Source organism: Pleurodeles waltl, chromosome 12, assembly GCF_031143425.1.
Source record: "Pleurodeles waltl isolate 20211129_DDA chromosome 12, aPleWal1.hap1.20221129, whole genome shotgun sequence".
In the NCBI taxonomy this organism is placed as follows: domain Eukaryota; kingdom Metazoa; phylum Chordata; class Amphibia; order Caudata; family Salamandridae; genus Pleurodeles; species Pleurodeles waltl.
In genome coordinates, this window is record NC_090451.1 from 271,315,195 (window position 1) to 271,330,845 (window position 15,651).

General features: G+C 43.5%; 1 protein-coding gene across 1 annotated transcript in view; it reads right to left on the reverse strand.

Moving 5' to 3' along the window:
- The window catches only part of MBTPS1 (membrane bound transcription factor peptidase, site 1), a 353,237-nt gene that overhangs the window by 278,403 nt on the left and 59,183 nt on the right, over window positions 1–15,651 (reverse strand). Inside the window, exon 3 of the mRNA XM_069215792.1 lies at window positions 10,070–10,327. Coding sequence (XP_069071893.1) covers window positions 10,070–10,327 — 258 coding nt within the window. The remainder of the gene's footprint in view (window positions 1–10,069; window positions 10,328–15,651) is intronic.

The window sequence follows — 15,651 nt, forward strand, 5'->3', positions numbered from 1 at the left end:
GCTGGTGTACAACAAGGCTAGAACACATTGGCAAAGCCAATAGTTCTTACATAGGTGAGATATATTGGCTTTGCCAATGCTTGTTGAGTTCTCCATCCTGCTTCCAATGGGCCCTCTTTATTTTAAAATCGAATTTCCATATGTTCCCCAATTAATGTGTGCCATGTGGCTGGTCTGCTATATTTGTTTTGATTTCCAAATCTAGGGGGCTGTAGTCGTTCTCTAACCTCCACTTGATTTCACTCTGAGCTCGTACCAATATTCTGTGCCTAGGAGGATGTAGTCAATTACTATTGGTGCTCCTCTTGCATTTTAAGTGGGAATGTGTTGTTCCTGCGTGAATTTGGGTGGTGATCAGACCCTTTCTTGTGCAGAAGGCTTTTAATCAATTTCCCATTATTCTGGGTTTCTCAAAGCTATAGTGAGTGAGGGGATGCCAAACATGGTTTTCAGTGCCAGTCATTTCCCTATTAAACCACCTTGCTGTTGAAGTCGGGGCATAGGAGGATGAATGGTTTTGGCTATACTCGTTTCTTCATTGCTTCTCCAAATGTGTCTTAAAAGTGTTATGTAATCGTCCTTCCGTATCTGTAAGATATACATGTGTTTTTTTTCAAAATACATTTGTCAAGAAAATGGATGCTGCACATTGCGAAACTGTTGTGCTAAATATCCCAATTTATTGTTTAGTTGTAGTTTTCAATCCAGCATGCTAAGTGGCAACCTCCATTGTTTCTTGATCCCTTGTTTTGTGTAGCACTTTTCAGTGGTTAATTTAGCCTTGGATCTCCCAATAAAGTGTTGTCCGTGTTTCCGGTAAGGACAATATTTCATAAGGGGATAGGAAATCACTTAGTTCCGGGTCACCAAACTTTTAAAGGACTAACAACCATGTTCCATGATCGGTTTGTAGCTTTCTTGTCTCACGTCAGCAAGGTGACCCGTGAAGTTACATGGCTGGTTGCTAGTCCGTCTAGTCTGTCCCTTTATTTATCATGGTGCTTTCTTTTTTTGTGTTGATTTTCATGGCAGGTGGGTATTGTTGCGATGTTTGTCCTTTCTTGCCCCTTTCCTACTTCTTGGGGTCTAGTTTCTTCCAGTTTTAGAGTTTGTTAGTTTTCTGATGCAAAGTGTGTTCCCAATTATGATCGTACTAAACACGTCATCAGTATAAAATTTCTCCGTCACTTTTTCCCCTTGAGAAAACGTGTTCTAGGGGCTGTACTTTGTTACTCATGTTAATGGCAATGCAGGTTTCTGGATGGGGGATTTGTAAGTGGGGTCTAAGATATCTGACTTCTCAGTGCCCACAAGGACCCCATCATTACTTGTATCTACATCAATCCCTATGAGTCTCCTTACTGTTTGGAGGTAGTTTATTTGGACTGTTCCTTCTCCTACTTCTTCTATTAAGCACCTATGTACTTGGTTCACTGCTGACGTTCCCCCTCCTTTTGCATAGTTTCTATAAGTACTGTAGATCGCAAAATGTATAGTGTCGCTTAGCCAAGAGTTTAGAACATCACCACGTACAGCTAATACATTTGGTGGGTCAGATATGAGTTCTATCCAACTCATTGCAAACTTGCCTGTTTTGGGTGTTGTTTCTATTGCCCCAACTGAGACAGGGTTTTATAGCCTTTGCTGTGGTTTTCCCTGGGGAAGAAGGCGTTTCTTCCTAAGAGAGCTTTGCCTCTGATCCATCTGCAATACCACTTTCAGTGCACATTCTGGTCCTTTTTTCAAACTCTGTACTATTAGACACTGCTTTCTCATTTTAGATCTGTTGTTTCGTTATATTCATGGTCAAAGTCTCCTAGAGAATGTCTTCCTTTCAAGCAATTTCACTGGTTTGGTTGCAGTGTTTTCCATAGTGAGGGCATCTACAGCTTTGGATCTTAAGCTGCTCTTCGGAACCTGGTAGCTTAGAGGTTTTAACTTGTGTGGTTTATTCGGGCTTCGATTATTAGGCAACATATCTCTGTTAGCTAGGGTGCCACCTTCATCCCTTGATTTCGGTACCGCTCTGATGATCTAGAGTAGTAGGAGTAGTAGCCTGCAGTAGTTACACAAGCGTTTTTTCTTGCCGTTTGTCATTTCTTATTGGACTACTTATTTTGTTTGAATTAGCAGCATGGTTCTTTTGTTCTTCTTGGGTTCCTTCTAGCTGGGTGGGTAGTTAATGTGACTGCCTTGTTTCTAGACCATTTCAAAGATCGATAGTTTTACAGCAGTCTGATTTAGCCCAATTCCTTTTGTGAATTTGTGGCCTTCTGGCTCGCCTTTGCCGCTGTAGAATTAAGGTCATCTGATTTCCCTTATGATATGTTGCATATGAGGCCTTTGTCGGAGCACAGATTGTGTATTCTCAATCCCCTTTGTCTAACTGCACTCAACAAAACAATCCTTTTAATATCTACTGTGCCTCCTGGGGTAAGGTGCAATTTTACTGGATTAGGCCCCAGCTGTGGACGGTCGACCCTTCGACTGTTTCACATGCATTTTGTTTTCAATGATGTTTGTGGTGAAGTGGATCTGGCTGGAGTGAAATTCTTGGTTCACCGAAATACAGTTTCATTACAGTTCTCTAGCTTCTAGAGGTGAGGTATCTTCCTGGAGATTATGAAGCTTAATCTGCTTGACAGGGTGCTTTTTACAGCTCAATATCCCCAGGCCTAGGGGACTCTATTAATGCATCTGAGTCCAGGATGTCAAGTATGGTTTCAAAGGCTAGTGCTTCTATCAGATGGAGTATTGCAACTTCATATACATCCTTTATGGTTTTTCTTTTAGGAACCTCAACGGCTGTCTTGTCGCAGGTTCTGCCTTAGGTCTGCTATTACCTTCAATCATCAATTTTGGCCCCGCTTTTGTGCACTCTACATGTTCTTGCTGTCTTTTTTTCCTCTGCTGCTAGGCGGATACTACTTGTCTATGAGAGGAACTAACTAATCTTCGCTGGTACCGATGACAGCACTTAAGTGAATGATCTTTCACACTCAGTCTGTGTTGTGCTGAAACGTCATGCTACTTTTTGATTGTCGCCTACATGTCCAAGTGTCCCAGGAACTGGACCAAAGAACTGAAGAAGCCGAGGTGATCTGCTAAATTGTTGTAAACTTTCCAGAATAAGAAGAATGAACTATGCTGTGAGTGACTGCGATAATTTTTGCAAAAAGAGAGTTAATGCTGATATAGCTAGTGAATGCCTCTTCTGTTCGGGAGTGCCTCCAGTCCGTCCTAGAGCCCTTTTTTGGTGCTAATTGAAAAAATGTCCTGTTGTTGTCACGCTCATACGTTGACACTACTTACCCTGCGAGGGTGTGCCCTGGTTCACTGTACATCCTCAACAGCTGTCTCTTGACATTAAGTCACATACTACCTTCTTTCTAGAAGTCTTTAAGAAGTGTCAGCATGTTGCAATTTGTTTCTAGGCACTGAATACATAAACTCTTTGCAATATCTATCAAATCACCTCTGCCCTTATCTCTTCCTCTGTTCCTATTTCACCCCTGGTTAACCTCCTCCTCTAGCATCCTTACAGCCTCCCTTCCGGCCAGACTGCAGCGTACACTGGCTCTAGGCACTCTGCACTAGAGAGCTTAAGGCTCTTGAAGCGCTGATTGCGTAAAAGCTCTTTTGGGGGCAAAGGGGTGCAGAGCGTTGGGGATAAAAACACAACAGGAGAAAGAGGGACCGGGGCAAGGTGCATAACAAAGAAGAAAAAGCAAAAAGGGGAACTATAATAAAATGTGCAGAGAGATCAAGCCACGTTGCACGCTATGTGAGCCGCGTCTGCTGCAACTAGGCGCGCTCTCAGACATCAGAAGCCTGGCATGTTAATGTGAGAAAAAGCTCTACATTTGATGAAACCTCAATTATATCACTCACTTGCACCCCAGAAGGTTTCTGCAACTGGGATGGATGACAGTCTATACCAGTTTCTGCCTCTGTCCCAATTTCCACTCATACTCTCCTGTCCTATTGGTCCGTCTTACATTTGGCATAACTCCTTTCCTTCATCACCCTACCGCTGCGCCAAAGTACATTTTAGGTAAAATCTGAATACTCAGATTTTCTCAATGAATCCCACATTGGAAGCTGTAATGAGCTATAAAGCTCTACTCTAAGAAATGATCACCAAACTTGAAACTTATTATAGCAAAAACAACTCATCATGCTGTATCCTATGAACTCTAACCCACAACACTGCATCCTATGAATGCAGGCGCCCCACACCGAACTGTCTACTAAGTACACCTAACCCACCCACACTGCTGCCGGGTAAACTAACTCACCACACTGCACACTAAAGTACACCCTGCACTATGTGCCAGGAATCTTATCATGCAGCGCAGGGGGATACAACTAACACAAACCTGAATAGCTTTTCAACTTTCTGCATCAATCCATTAACACATCTTTAAGAGAATACAACTTATGAACATCTAGGGAAGGAAGTCTCCCCCCTCAAAATTCAAGCTACCAAAAAACATTTGCAACACACTTTCAGTGCACCATTTCATAACCCTGGGAGAAATTTACATTACGCTGGTGTCATTTTGTGTTACGCTTATTATGAGAGGTTCCCAAAACTACACCACTTAGTGTAACTGTGCCTCATCCACAGGAAAAATTTACCAAGGAATGTGCTTTCCCCGATGCTTTGTTTAAATGCTCTCTCGTCCCATAAACTGACAGAAATGTGCGTTCTTGCCCAAAAGAACAGCACAAAAATAGCAGACTTCGCGTAATTTCGCACACTTTGGCAAAACTTTGCATAATTAAATGAAAGTTAATCAGGCAAACTGTATGTCTTGATGGTCCAGAATTCTAAAACAGAATGAAGGACTCGCAGCAGAACCAGGAACAAACAGAAAGCTTAAAGGCTACCTACCTAATGAGGCCTCTCGTCTCCGTTTGGGCCTGAATGACCCTTAACACAACTGTGTGTGCCCTCAGGTGAGCTCTCGCACGAACGGAGAAACCGCTCCTTTACCTCACCACTGCTTTCATATGCGAACAGACGGTCATGCATTCAAGACATCATGACTCATGGCGGGTTGGTCATTTAGGGATAATCGGGGATCACTGCGACCCCCACCACTCCCTTCCCATGCAAGACGTTGCAGACATTTATTTGCTTCAGTGAGATTTTGAATTCATCTTAAACTTGTTTTTTTAACAACTTCCGGTGCTGAGACTGGCTTTATAGTTCATATGATATAACGTAATATGATGGCGTTGTGAAACGCGTGTGTAACGACACTATGCCCGTGAGAAGACCAGAGGCTTTAACTCGGGCTAAAACAGTAATATGGAGCAAGCATAAAAGCGAAAACTCTAGCAATGAAGACCATGTTATATTTGAAAAAAAGGTACACGCTATTCAGAAATTAGGAACTTGGGAAAAACGCTAAACAAACTAATCCACTACACTGGAAAAACATTTAGCTCAATGTATGCGCCATGTTTCTCATCCTTAGCCGTAAAAAACACATAATGGAAATGAACAATCACGGGAAAGCAATCTGGTGCCATTCTTGAAGGCCCCTTAAGCAAAATGTATTTTAGGAGAAATTCCAATAAGAGCCATTTCTAAATATAGAGACCAAACAGTCTGGTGTGGAATGAGGCCCTTTGGTGGGTATAGCCACAAGCCAACAGAGTTTTGCCACAGGCTGGTAAGCCAAGTTGAAAACAAGCATTGGGAAAGGCCATACGTGTTGCCTTGCAGACTTATTGGCAATGAATAAATCAATAAAAAAACATTTTAAAAACAATGTTGCCCGTCACGTCATGCTGTACTCACAAGTATGCATCGCATGCACTAGGACGTATGCAAGAGCATGCATGAAGACGTGTGAACACATACATTAGGACAGTGGTTTTTAACATTGTGACTTCTGGGGGCTCCCCACTTAATCATTATTGGAAACTAGGATACCCCACTGAGTCATTACTGGAAGCAGGGAACATCAGAATAAGCATTTCTTGAGGATTTGAAAACAAAACAATACACAAAAAACTACAGAAACAAGCATTCATCAAACAAACAAACGATAAAATATTTGATTTATTTCACAGACAAATGTTTACAAAACTTTATTTTAATGGGAAGTTTGGAGTGTTTCTAAATTCAATTGAGGCCCCTCATTTTCCATTCCATATTCTGTTTGATGCACTTCATCTGGTCCGACGAGTCAATCTTAGTTAGGACCATAACTTAATTTTAACCTCCTATTTCTAATTCCTTCACATTTTCAGAATGTTCTAAAAATGTTAAATTTTACCTTTGTCGTCTTTTTCTTTACAAACAGTTTATAAATCTGTAATTTTCTAAGCAGTTGCGGAACCCCAAAGTAGGCTTCACTGACCCCTAGGGGTCCGAGTCCCACAAGGGAAGAATGGCTGCATTATCACGTATGTGACCGCATTCATGGATCACCATGCATGGGTTTACCTACAAAATAATATCAATGTGCAAAAGAGTGCTTTCTTGTAGCAGAGCATCCGGCTGCCAATGCTAACTGTTGGGACCTCCAAAAATATGAATAAAAAACAACAACAAGCATTGCCAAATCCAATAGGTCTTACTTATGTAAGAGCTATTGCTTTACCAAGTTGTTTTAGCCATGATGTACACCAGCCTGGCTGCTGTAAAGCATGGCAAAAAGTTAGTGGCAAAGAGGAGAGTGATGTGGATCAGACTGGTGTTGAGTGCAGTGGCTTGAACTGCAGTGGACTGTCTGAGAGTGGAGTAGAATGTTGTGGAGTGGCCTGGAGTGGAGTTTAATGTTGTGGAGGGGCATAGAGTGGAGTTGCAGAGTGGCCTGGACTGGGGTTAATTGTAGTGGAGTGTCGCAGAAAGGAGTGCCCTAAAGTGGAGTGGAGCCGAGGAGAGCAACATAATAGAGTGTCACAGAATGGAGAGACGTGGAGTGGAGTGACATACAGTGGCACAGAGAGGAGTATGCATGGTGTGGTAGCGCACTGTCACTACAGACAACATTTTTTCTATTGAAATTACCATTACATATGCACAGACATAAATTTTTTTAAAGATAAAAGTATACAGCGTACAAACTAGGATGTATGGAAATTGGCATCGCCTAGTGTATTAATTTGATCTATGGAAGTATTTGTTTCCACCACACTTCAGAATTATCATAAGCATTTGCAATGCAAACGGTCTCACGTTTGCTTGAGCTCAAGCAATTAGTTTTGTAAACTTCTAACCGGACTTTTCTTGCCACATAAATTGAAAATAAAACAGTTTCACATAACTAACTGGACTTTTCTTGTCATATAAACTGAAAAGTAAAAAAGGTTCACATAAGCGAGCTGATGGCCGCCATCAGTTAAACGCAAACACACAAACAGAAATAACAGTTCACTCGTAGTGAAACCTATCGGCAAAAGTGAAATTATCTACGTAACCAGCAAAAGTGCAATTAACTATGTAACAGGGTCGATATCATGCAAGGCGCCAGACTTCTGCCCAGCGACATCGCGCTGCGAAAAAAGAGAAAAAGTAATCCACAAACCAGATGGAAAACAGCGAGCCTCGTATGTTTTCAGTACTTGGTCGCTGCGCTCGGGGAGGGCTAACCACCAGAAAAGGCATGACATATGCATGCCTTCCACTGATGAAAGCAAGCAGATTTTAAAAGGCATGCCCATGAACCAATGAAAGACACTGACATGACATGGGCGTGGTTTGAAGCCCAAAAAGAGATGACAACATGGAACGGTGCACTTTGAGCTCGCCCGTAAAAAAGGTGCTTCAATTGTTTCCCAATTCTGATTTATTCTGAAATATTTCTACAGTCTATTTAGTGGCATTTACATTTTGTTATGTGCTAAAAAAACATAACATCCTACAGCCTTTCCTTTCACACCTCCAGAACCAAACAGGATTGTTACACAAATCCTGTCACTTTGCAGTCAGAGAAAAAAGTATACCCCAACCTCCCTCAGAAGACAGAGCGTAACATTCAGCTTCTGTCTTTGAATGCACAGCTAATGTAACAAGAAACAAACTAAATCTAAAGGCCTGTTTATTGCTCATTAACTTCTGAACTCCAGCATGGTTAATTTAGGGGTCCTTCAGCTTCCCCTACTCCCCTAACTCCAGTGCCTATGGCATGGGCATGAAATTGAGGAAAAGGATTGTTTAAGTTATGTTATTAGTAAAGCGCATTAGCCAAAATAAGCTTGTTGACAGAACATCATTCCTCACAGGAATGCAAGATTGATTAACTGGCAGTGGCAGAGATAAGTATAATCAGTCAAGCAGAAAGATAGGGAAGTAAGAATCATTTTCAAAGAAATACAGCATGTTTCCTTCTCACTCAACTAGCAAACAAGGGGCACAACAGAAAACACAGGTACTCTTGTGGAGTGCCTCATGAAAAAAAAAAAGGTGCCCAGAAAGCAAGCACTTGGAAGGAATACAAGAGCCAGTCAGAGAGGTGGTAAGCACTATGGAAGGGATGACGACATGCTGGATAGCCTAAAACAAATAAAGCCAGCAAATAGAAAGCAGGCAAATGTGAGTTACAAAACACAAAGCCGATGGTGAGAAATGGATGAATGCACTCCTAGGGAAGATATCAGCATTCCCCAATATATCTTTGTAGGCTTAGACTTAAAAAAATCAAAAATGCCCCAAAGAGTTTGGTGGCAACAAAGGAGTGGCTGGGGAAGCAAAGATAAAATTTTAAAAAAAGCCAGGTGGGTGAGAGAAGAAGCAGTACTCGAGGGAAAGGGCAATACGAGCAATGAAGTGGTGCAGTTTGGCATGGGTGGGTGTCCAAGAATTTGGGAACGAGCAGCACACAAGTGACAGAGCAACACACAGCTTTGGTGGGTTTTCAGCACAGGAGAAGCATAAGAGGGTGAGCACTAGAAAACGTATGCACTGTCATGGAGTGCTTGATAAAATTAACAAAAAAAATATTTCCCTAAATGTAAGCAGTGCAAGGATACAAGTCAGCCATTCAAAAGGATGACAAAGAGGCCGTGCTCCAGAGAAAGGACAAAGCCAAGTGGAACAAAGGGGAATGATATCCACAAACGTTAAAAAAAAAAAGTAGCAAAAACAAATTAACCTAAATATAAATTGCAAGGCTGGAAAATATAGTAATAATTACATTTTGAGTAAGTAGAGCAGGGAGAATAAAGTTTTTTCCTATTGTGACACGGCATTCTATACAATGATGGTACTTCTTTATGAGGGTACAGTGTTGTAAACAAAGACGAATCCCACTAGAAAACAGCGCACAGTGTGAGACACAATAATGTCATGAAGGAAATACAGGTGTAGGGCTCAGTATGGGAAGGATGGGGAAAGGCAGAAATTAAAGAAAGAAAGGAGAAGAATAAACAGAGCTAATGACAGGACTAAAGTAGAAGGGTCTGAGGGTGCAAAGGCCACACAAGACAGAAGGCTGGACCTTGAGCTAAAAAAATAAGGGGAGTATTAATAAAAAGAACAATCAGTCTGTTCAAAAGATGCATCTAGGTAACTGACCTCATCAGCTGGATGATATTCACACAGCACTGACCTACCAAGAAGGACAACGCATCGCTTCCATTAACAAGAAGACATCATTGCGATGATCAGCTGTGTAATGCATTGTATTCAGCACAAGCCCCATAAGACACAGGCTTCCAACCATCTTCGGGTCCAATTGACCAACCCATTTTCCGTGTAACCCTGGCACCACGGCCTATTTGGTTTGAATCTTCACAGCGCTAAGCTCTTCTAATGCTCAGACAATGTTTCTTACTAGGACTACTACCTTTACTTCCCATAAAAAGGGCTGCAGCAATGGAAACTGAATCTCTTGATTTATTCAAAGAATCAAATACTGTACAATTTTGGAGAGATTACCATCTGTATGTTCGATGCACTCCAATTCCATGTTCATCCTAACACTTGTTAGATGTCATTTAAAAGCAATTACATCCAAGTCCTCAACAAACACAAACATAGCATTTAATAGCTTCACACCAAAACAACGAGACACAGTGGTGATCTGTTACTACAAGACGTTGCACTTACGCTCCACATATTTCAGCGAGCGGAAAACCTTCCGTTGCGGAGTGACACGCTTGATGTTGGGGTGATCTTCCAGTGTCAGCAGGCCAACCTTTGGGTTCTCTTTAAGCTCAACAACTTCAAAGTCGCTGGGATAGTCAGTGGCAGGGTTGCTGCGCGGAACGATTCTCCAGTCTTCCACTCCACTACTTCTCAGAGCACTAGAAATGAAGCTGCTCCTGGCTTTTGCTGAGAAATACCCAGTGAACGCTACAATATACTCTGAAAAAGAAAATAAAAAAAAATTACAGCACAACCAGTAACTGTTGCACGCAATTTGGCTATTTCTTACTTAATGCACAGTACATCAGAACACTGATTCTCATCTGCGTAGGAGGGTGTAAAGAGATGCCACTGGAGAAATCCCACAGTGAAGTAAACAATTGAATTACCACAGAGAATTCAACAAAGACACCTTAATGGCTGGAATAGTTGTGCTTGGATAAATAGGCAATGGAAAAGCAGCTGACCAGAGTATAGCAGGTCACAAGCGCAAGGCAAGCAGATTAATTTCATCCTAGTATCAAGGTCTTTCTCAGGTTTAATGGGATACTCAGTCTGGTTCTACTTCAAGAGAAGCTGAAAAAAAATGTTTCAGGCAGATTGGGTGAATTAAGGTTGCCAGCAATGAGCCGAGCAGCCCTTCTTGGAATGTGAGGAGCAGCCCTAACGCCAAACTTCAACCGATGCATGAAGCAACACTCAAATGAATCTTGTTGAGAGGCATGAAGGGGGCCTCTAGTGGTGGTGTAGAGTACCACGCCCTTATCATAGGTGGAGCCATCCCGCGAGGATTATGCGGAGCAGCCCTAATGGAGATCTTCAACTGATACACGAAGCAGCACTCAAATGAACCTTCATGAGAGGCGTGAAGGAGGCCTTCAGTAATGGTGTGGAGAAGCCCCCTTTGGTATACGCGGAGCAGCCCTAACACAACCTTCAACCGATACAAGAAGCAGCACTAAAGTGAACCTTCATGAGAGGCGTGAAGGAGGCCTTCAGTAATGGTGTGGAGAAGCCCCCTTTGGTTTACGCAGAGAAGCTCAAACGCAACCTTCAACCGATACAAGAAGCAGCACTAAAGTGAACCTTCATGAGAGGTGTGAAGGAGGCCTTCAGTAGTGGTGTGGAGAAGCCCCCTTTGGTATGCGCGGAGCAGCCCTAACACAACCTTCAACTGATACAAGAAGCAGCACTAAAGTGAACCTTCATGAGAGGCTTGAAGGAGCATTCTAATGGTGCAATGAGAGAAGGCATTACATAGCGGTCCGAGAAAGACGGAGAGAAACTGGGACCAGACTTTGACCTCTGTAATAAGAAATTACAGTGACTGAACTGCAGCTGAATTGGTAGCTCACCAGACATCATGAACAGTTTGTCGTGCAACAGAAATTTGAACCACAAGTTTAGAAAATACTAATAATGTCAACATGCCGCTGATGATCCTTATTTGCAATTTATTTCCAGCTCCAAGTACGAGAAATGCCAAAGAACTATCAGCATTTTACCTCCGATTTTCCAATCAGTAATGTGACCTCCGGTGGAGGGGTGGGCTTGTGATAAGGACTTCCTTAACAGCCTGCAGGAGCCCACTGTTAGGTGTGAAGCACTAGGGCCAAGTAGACTTAAGACAAATTACTGTACGGGTGCAGACCAGCTTCCATCTGTTCATATGAAGCTTCATGGGGAATCCTCCTTCATGCTGCACACATCTCTGGATGATAATACAGCGAAAACTGTGGGCACAGCCACTGCAGTCAAAAGTAATCGAGTCAAAAGGACATCTCTGTATGGGGCGGGCCACGGCACTAACACAGGGGGTGGGCTGAGGCATAGCACATGTAGAGGAGGAAATAACATCACGATCCACCCTTTCCTTGGGCAAACAAAAATGCTCTAAACGGGTGCCTTATTCCACCCCACCCAGCCGCTACTAACAGTAAGGTCACACGAATCACACACACAAAAAATCCTGATTTCAGCCAAAAGATTAAACGTGTGCTCCTGCGAGGCTGTAAACGAAATCAAACTGGGTAAAATGCCGTAATTGCCCATCAAATTAATGGCTCAGATTTGTGCCTGCTACACCTAAATGGGAAAGAGGAAAGTAAGATACCAAGAAACAGCGGGGTGGGTCTATGTGGAGCCTACAGGCGGCAGATAAAATCCGGATGGGTGACTCAAAATGACCAACACTGAAGTAGCTGTCAACTGGTAGTTTTATGGCTCAGAAAGCAGGCCTCCCGCCAACTGCATTGTGGTGTTTTCATTAACTGGTCTCTTCCCTGTCTGAGCAGCCTCTCCTCAATCCATGGTTAACACTCCATAAATGTACCCCTCGCTGACGTAAAGAGATCACGCTTCAGCCCTTCTGTCTGCTCGAGGGCAATGGGATAATAACTGGGTTAGAGTGCGTTTGTGTTTAGCCTCTCAATGTTAAATCACTAAGTAGACTTTTTGTAGTCGGAGACGGGGTTGTTGATAGTTGACAGTCTGGTGTACAGGGCAGAGGCTGAAACCACTCTGAGCAGCTGTGCATTTTAAATGAAAGCCTTCCTGTTTTCTTACAACGGTTTACTAGCAAGATCTTCCATTTAAAGACGCATACTCAAACCCTAAGCATCTCCCGAAAAAACAAAATATTTCATGCCTACATTTTTTTTTATAGTAACCTGCCACGTGGATCTCCAAATAGCGGCACAGTCTGTATCCTTCTAGGGGACCCCAGACTAACCCAATTCACAACTCAAGACGGAGGCAGAGATGGGCGTGTCCCCAGCATAGCCATCAAACATATTATATTACACTACTGCACTTCCTAACATAGGGCTCCTCATTTCCTAATTTCCTTCAGCAACCAGGGGCCTGAATCATGAAACACAGCAGAATGAAAATGACAAAAGCCGTACTCTGGTAACAACAAACCCACAGTTCAAGATGCAGGTTCTTCCCTGCCACACTTCTAAGCCTTGCACGTTTAAGAAACAAACAAAAACAGCCTTGAAAGGTTGTTCAAAGCTGAAACTGAGAGATCTGGTGTTAGAGGACTTCTTGCCATTACTAAAGGAGGAGAGCAGAAACCCAATCGGCAGAGCTTAGATTAAGGTGAGCGGATTCGCCTAAAATAAAAGCAATAATTCTGCCCATCTAATTTAAATCGCACTCTGTCAGCAAATAGTAACAAACATTGCCAAAGTCAATAGGTTTCTCCTGTGTGAGAGCTACTGCCTTTGGCAATGAGGTTTAGCCATGCTGTGCACCAATGTGGCTGCTGTTCAGTATGGCTAAAGTTAGTGGGATGGGTTGGGGTGAGGTAGGGTGGGGTGGATTAGTGTAGACTGGAGTGTGATCGTTTGGGGCAGAATGGAGTGGGATAGAGTGTGGTAGATTGGGGTGGGATAGAGTGTGGGAGATTGGGGTAGAGTGACATAAGGGTGGGCTAGATTGGAGTGGGGCGGGGTAGAGTGGGGTGGGGTAGTTTGAAGTGGTTTAGATAGGAGTAGATTGCAGTGGAGTAAAATGGGGTAGAGTGAAGTGGGGTAGAGTGGGTAGAGCAGATTGGAGTGGGGTACATTGTAGTGGTGTTGGACAGATTAGAGTGGGGTAGATTGGGGTAGACTATAGTCGATTGTCGTAGTGTAGATTGTAGTGGATTGGAGTGGGGTAAATTTGGGTGGGGTGGACTGGATTAGGCTGGATTGGGGAAGACTGGAGTGGTGTAAATTAGGGTAGACTGGAGTGATGTAGATTGGGGTAGGGTGCAGTGTGGTGGGGTGGGTAGACAGGGCTAGATTGAGGTGGAGTGGGGAAGGTCGGAGTGGAGTAGAATGGAGTGGTGTATATTGGGATGGGGTAGATTAGGTTGGAGTAAAGGGACAGATTGGGGTAGGGAGGAGTGGGGTAGAGCTGGGTAGAGTGGGGTAGAATGGAATGGGATAGAGTAGGATAGATTGGGGTAGAGTAGACTGGGATAGGGTAGAGTGGGGAAGAGTTGAGTACTTTGGAGAGGGGTAGGTTGGTGCAGATTGTAGTGAAGTGGGGGAGTGGGGTAGATTGGGGTACAGTGGAGTGTGGTAGATTAGGGTAGAGTGCAGTGAGGTTGACTGGGATAGAGTTGAGTGAGTGGGGTGGGGTCTAGGGGTAGAGTGAAGTGGGGTAGAATAGGGTAGAATGGAGAAGGATAGAGTTTGTATAACAGGCTAGATTGGAGTAGCTTTCAGTGGTGTAAATTGGAGCGGGGTAGAGAGGTGGAGAGTGAAGTGTGGTGGAGTGGGGTAGAATTGGGTAGCTTGGGTTATGTAGATTGCGTTGAGGTGGATTACAGTGGGGTAGATTGTAGTGGAGTGGGGTAGACTGGGGGGGTAAATTGGATAGTCAGGAGTGTGGTGAATTGGGGTAGGGTAGAGTGGGGCAGATTGGGGTAGAATGGAGTGGGATGGAGTGGAGTAAACTGGGGTAGATGGAGTGGGATAGAATGGAGTGGGGCAGATTGGGATAGAGTGGAGTGGGGTAGAGATGAAGTGGAGTAGATTAGGGTAGAATCACTCCACTTCAGGTGGAATGGGGTGGAGTGGGTTAGAGCAGATATATTAGGGTGGGGTAGATTGGGGTAGAGTGGAGAGGGGTTCGATTGGAGTGGGACTGGGGAAAAGTGGGGTTGGGTAGATTGGGGTAGAATGGAGTTAATTAGACTGTTATATTGGAGTAAGGTAGATCGGAGTAGAGTGGAGTGGGGAACATTGGGGTAGAGTAGGGTAGATTGTGGACAACGACAGCAACAGAGCTCCCACCTGCTGTTTTTTTCTGTACAAAATTAAAAGTGAGAACTATGCAGGGAATAAGGAGTGGAACGTGACTTTCTCACAAGTGATTTATTGATGCACTGCATTTCCTAGGGACTATCGGGGGTGGGGGGCTGCAAATATAATTAGAAGAGGGGATATTAGATTGTTCATGGCTTGATTATTTGTGCTTTAAAAACGCGCTAGGGGGGGACCAGGCAGCATGGCAAGGGGGAGGGAGGAAGAATTAGTACCATCACATTGGGAGCAGCGGATGGGCACTGATTAAGTTTCTTTAACCTGTGCTTCGGTCAGGTTTTGTGCCTTGCTTTCTATGTCCCGGCAAACCACTGGGAATACTTGCAATGTACCACTTAACACTGGGTTGCAGCTGAAGGAGGGGTTTCAAAAACGCTACTGAACCTATTTCTCTAAATGAAACTTAGTAATTTGCAAATTCACACGAAACGTACTTAGGCTTGTGTAAGCAGTTGGTAGCGGATAAAACACATAATATAACGCTTTCTACGTCTTTTGCCCTTTTTTAATTGGTACACCTGACAGTTGAGGGTTCATCCAGCCAAGAACTATTGCATCTGAAGCGACCCGAAGAAGCTCCAGGGGTATTTTAGTGGCTTCCCAAAATTAGCATGATACTGAACGGTTACCCAAGAGAACCAGTGATGAAACAGAACCTTCTAGAAGAAATTACAAGCTGCTTAACTACCATTACGAGGTCTACCAGGGCCCCAACACTCAACTCTA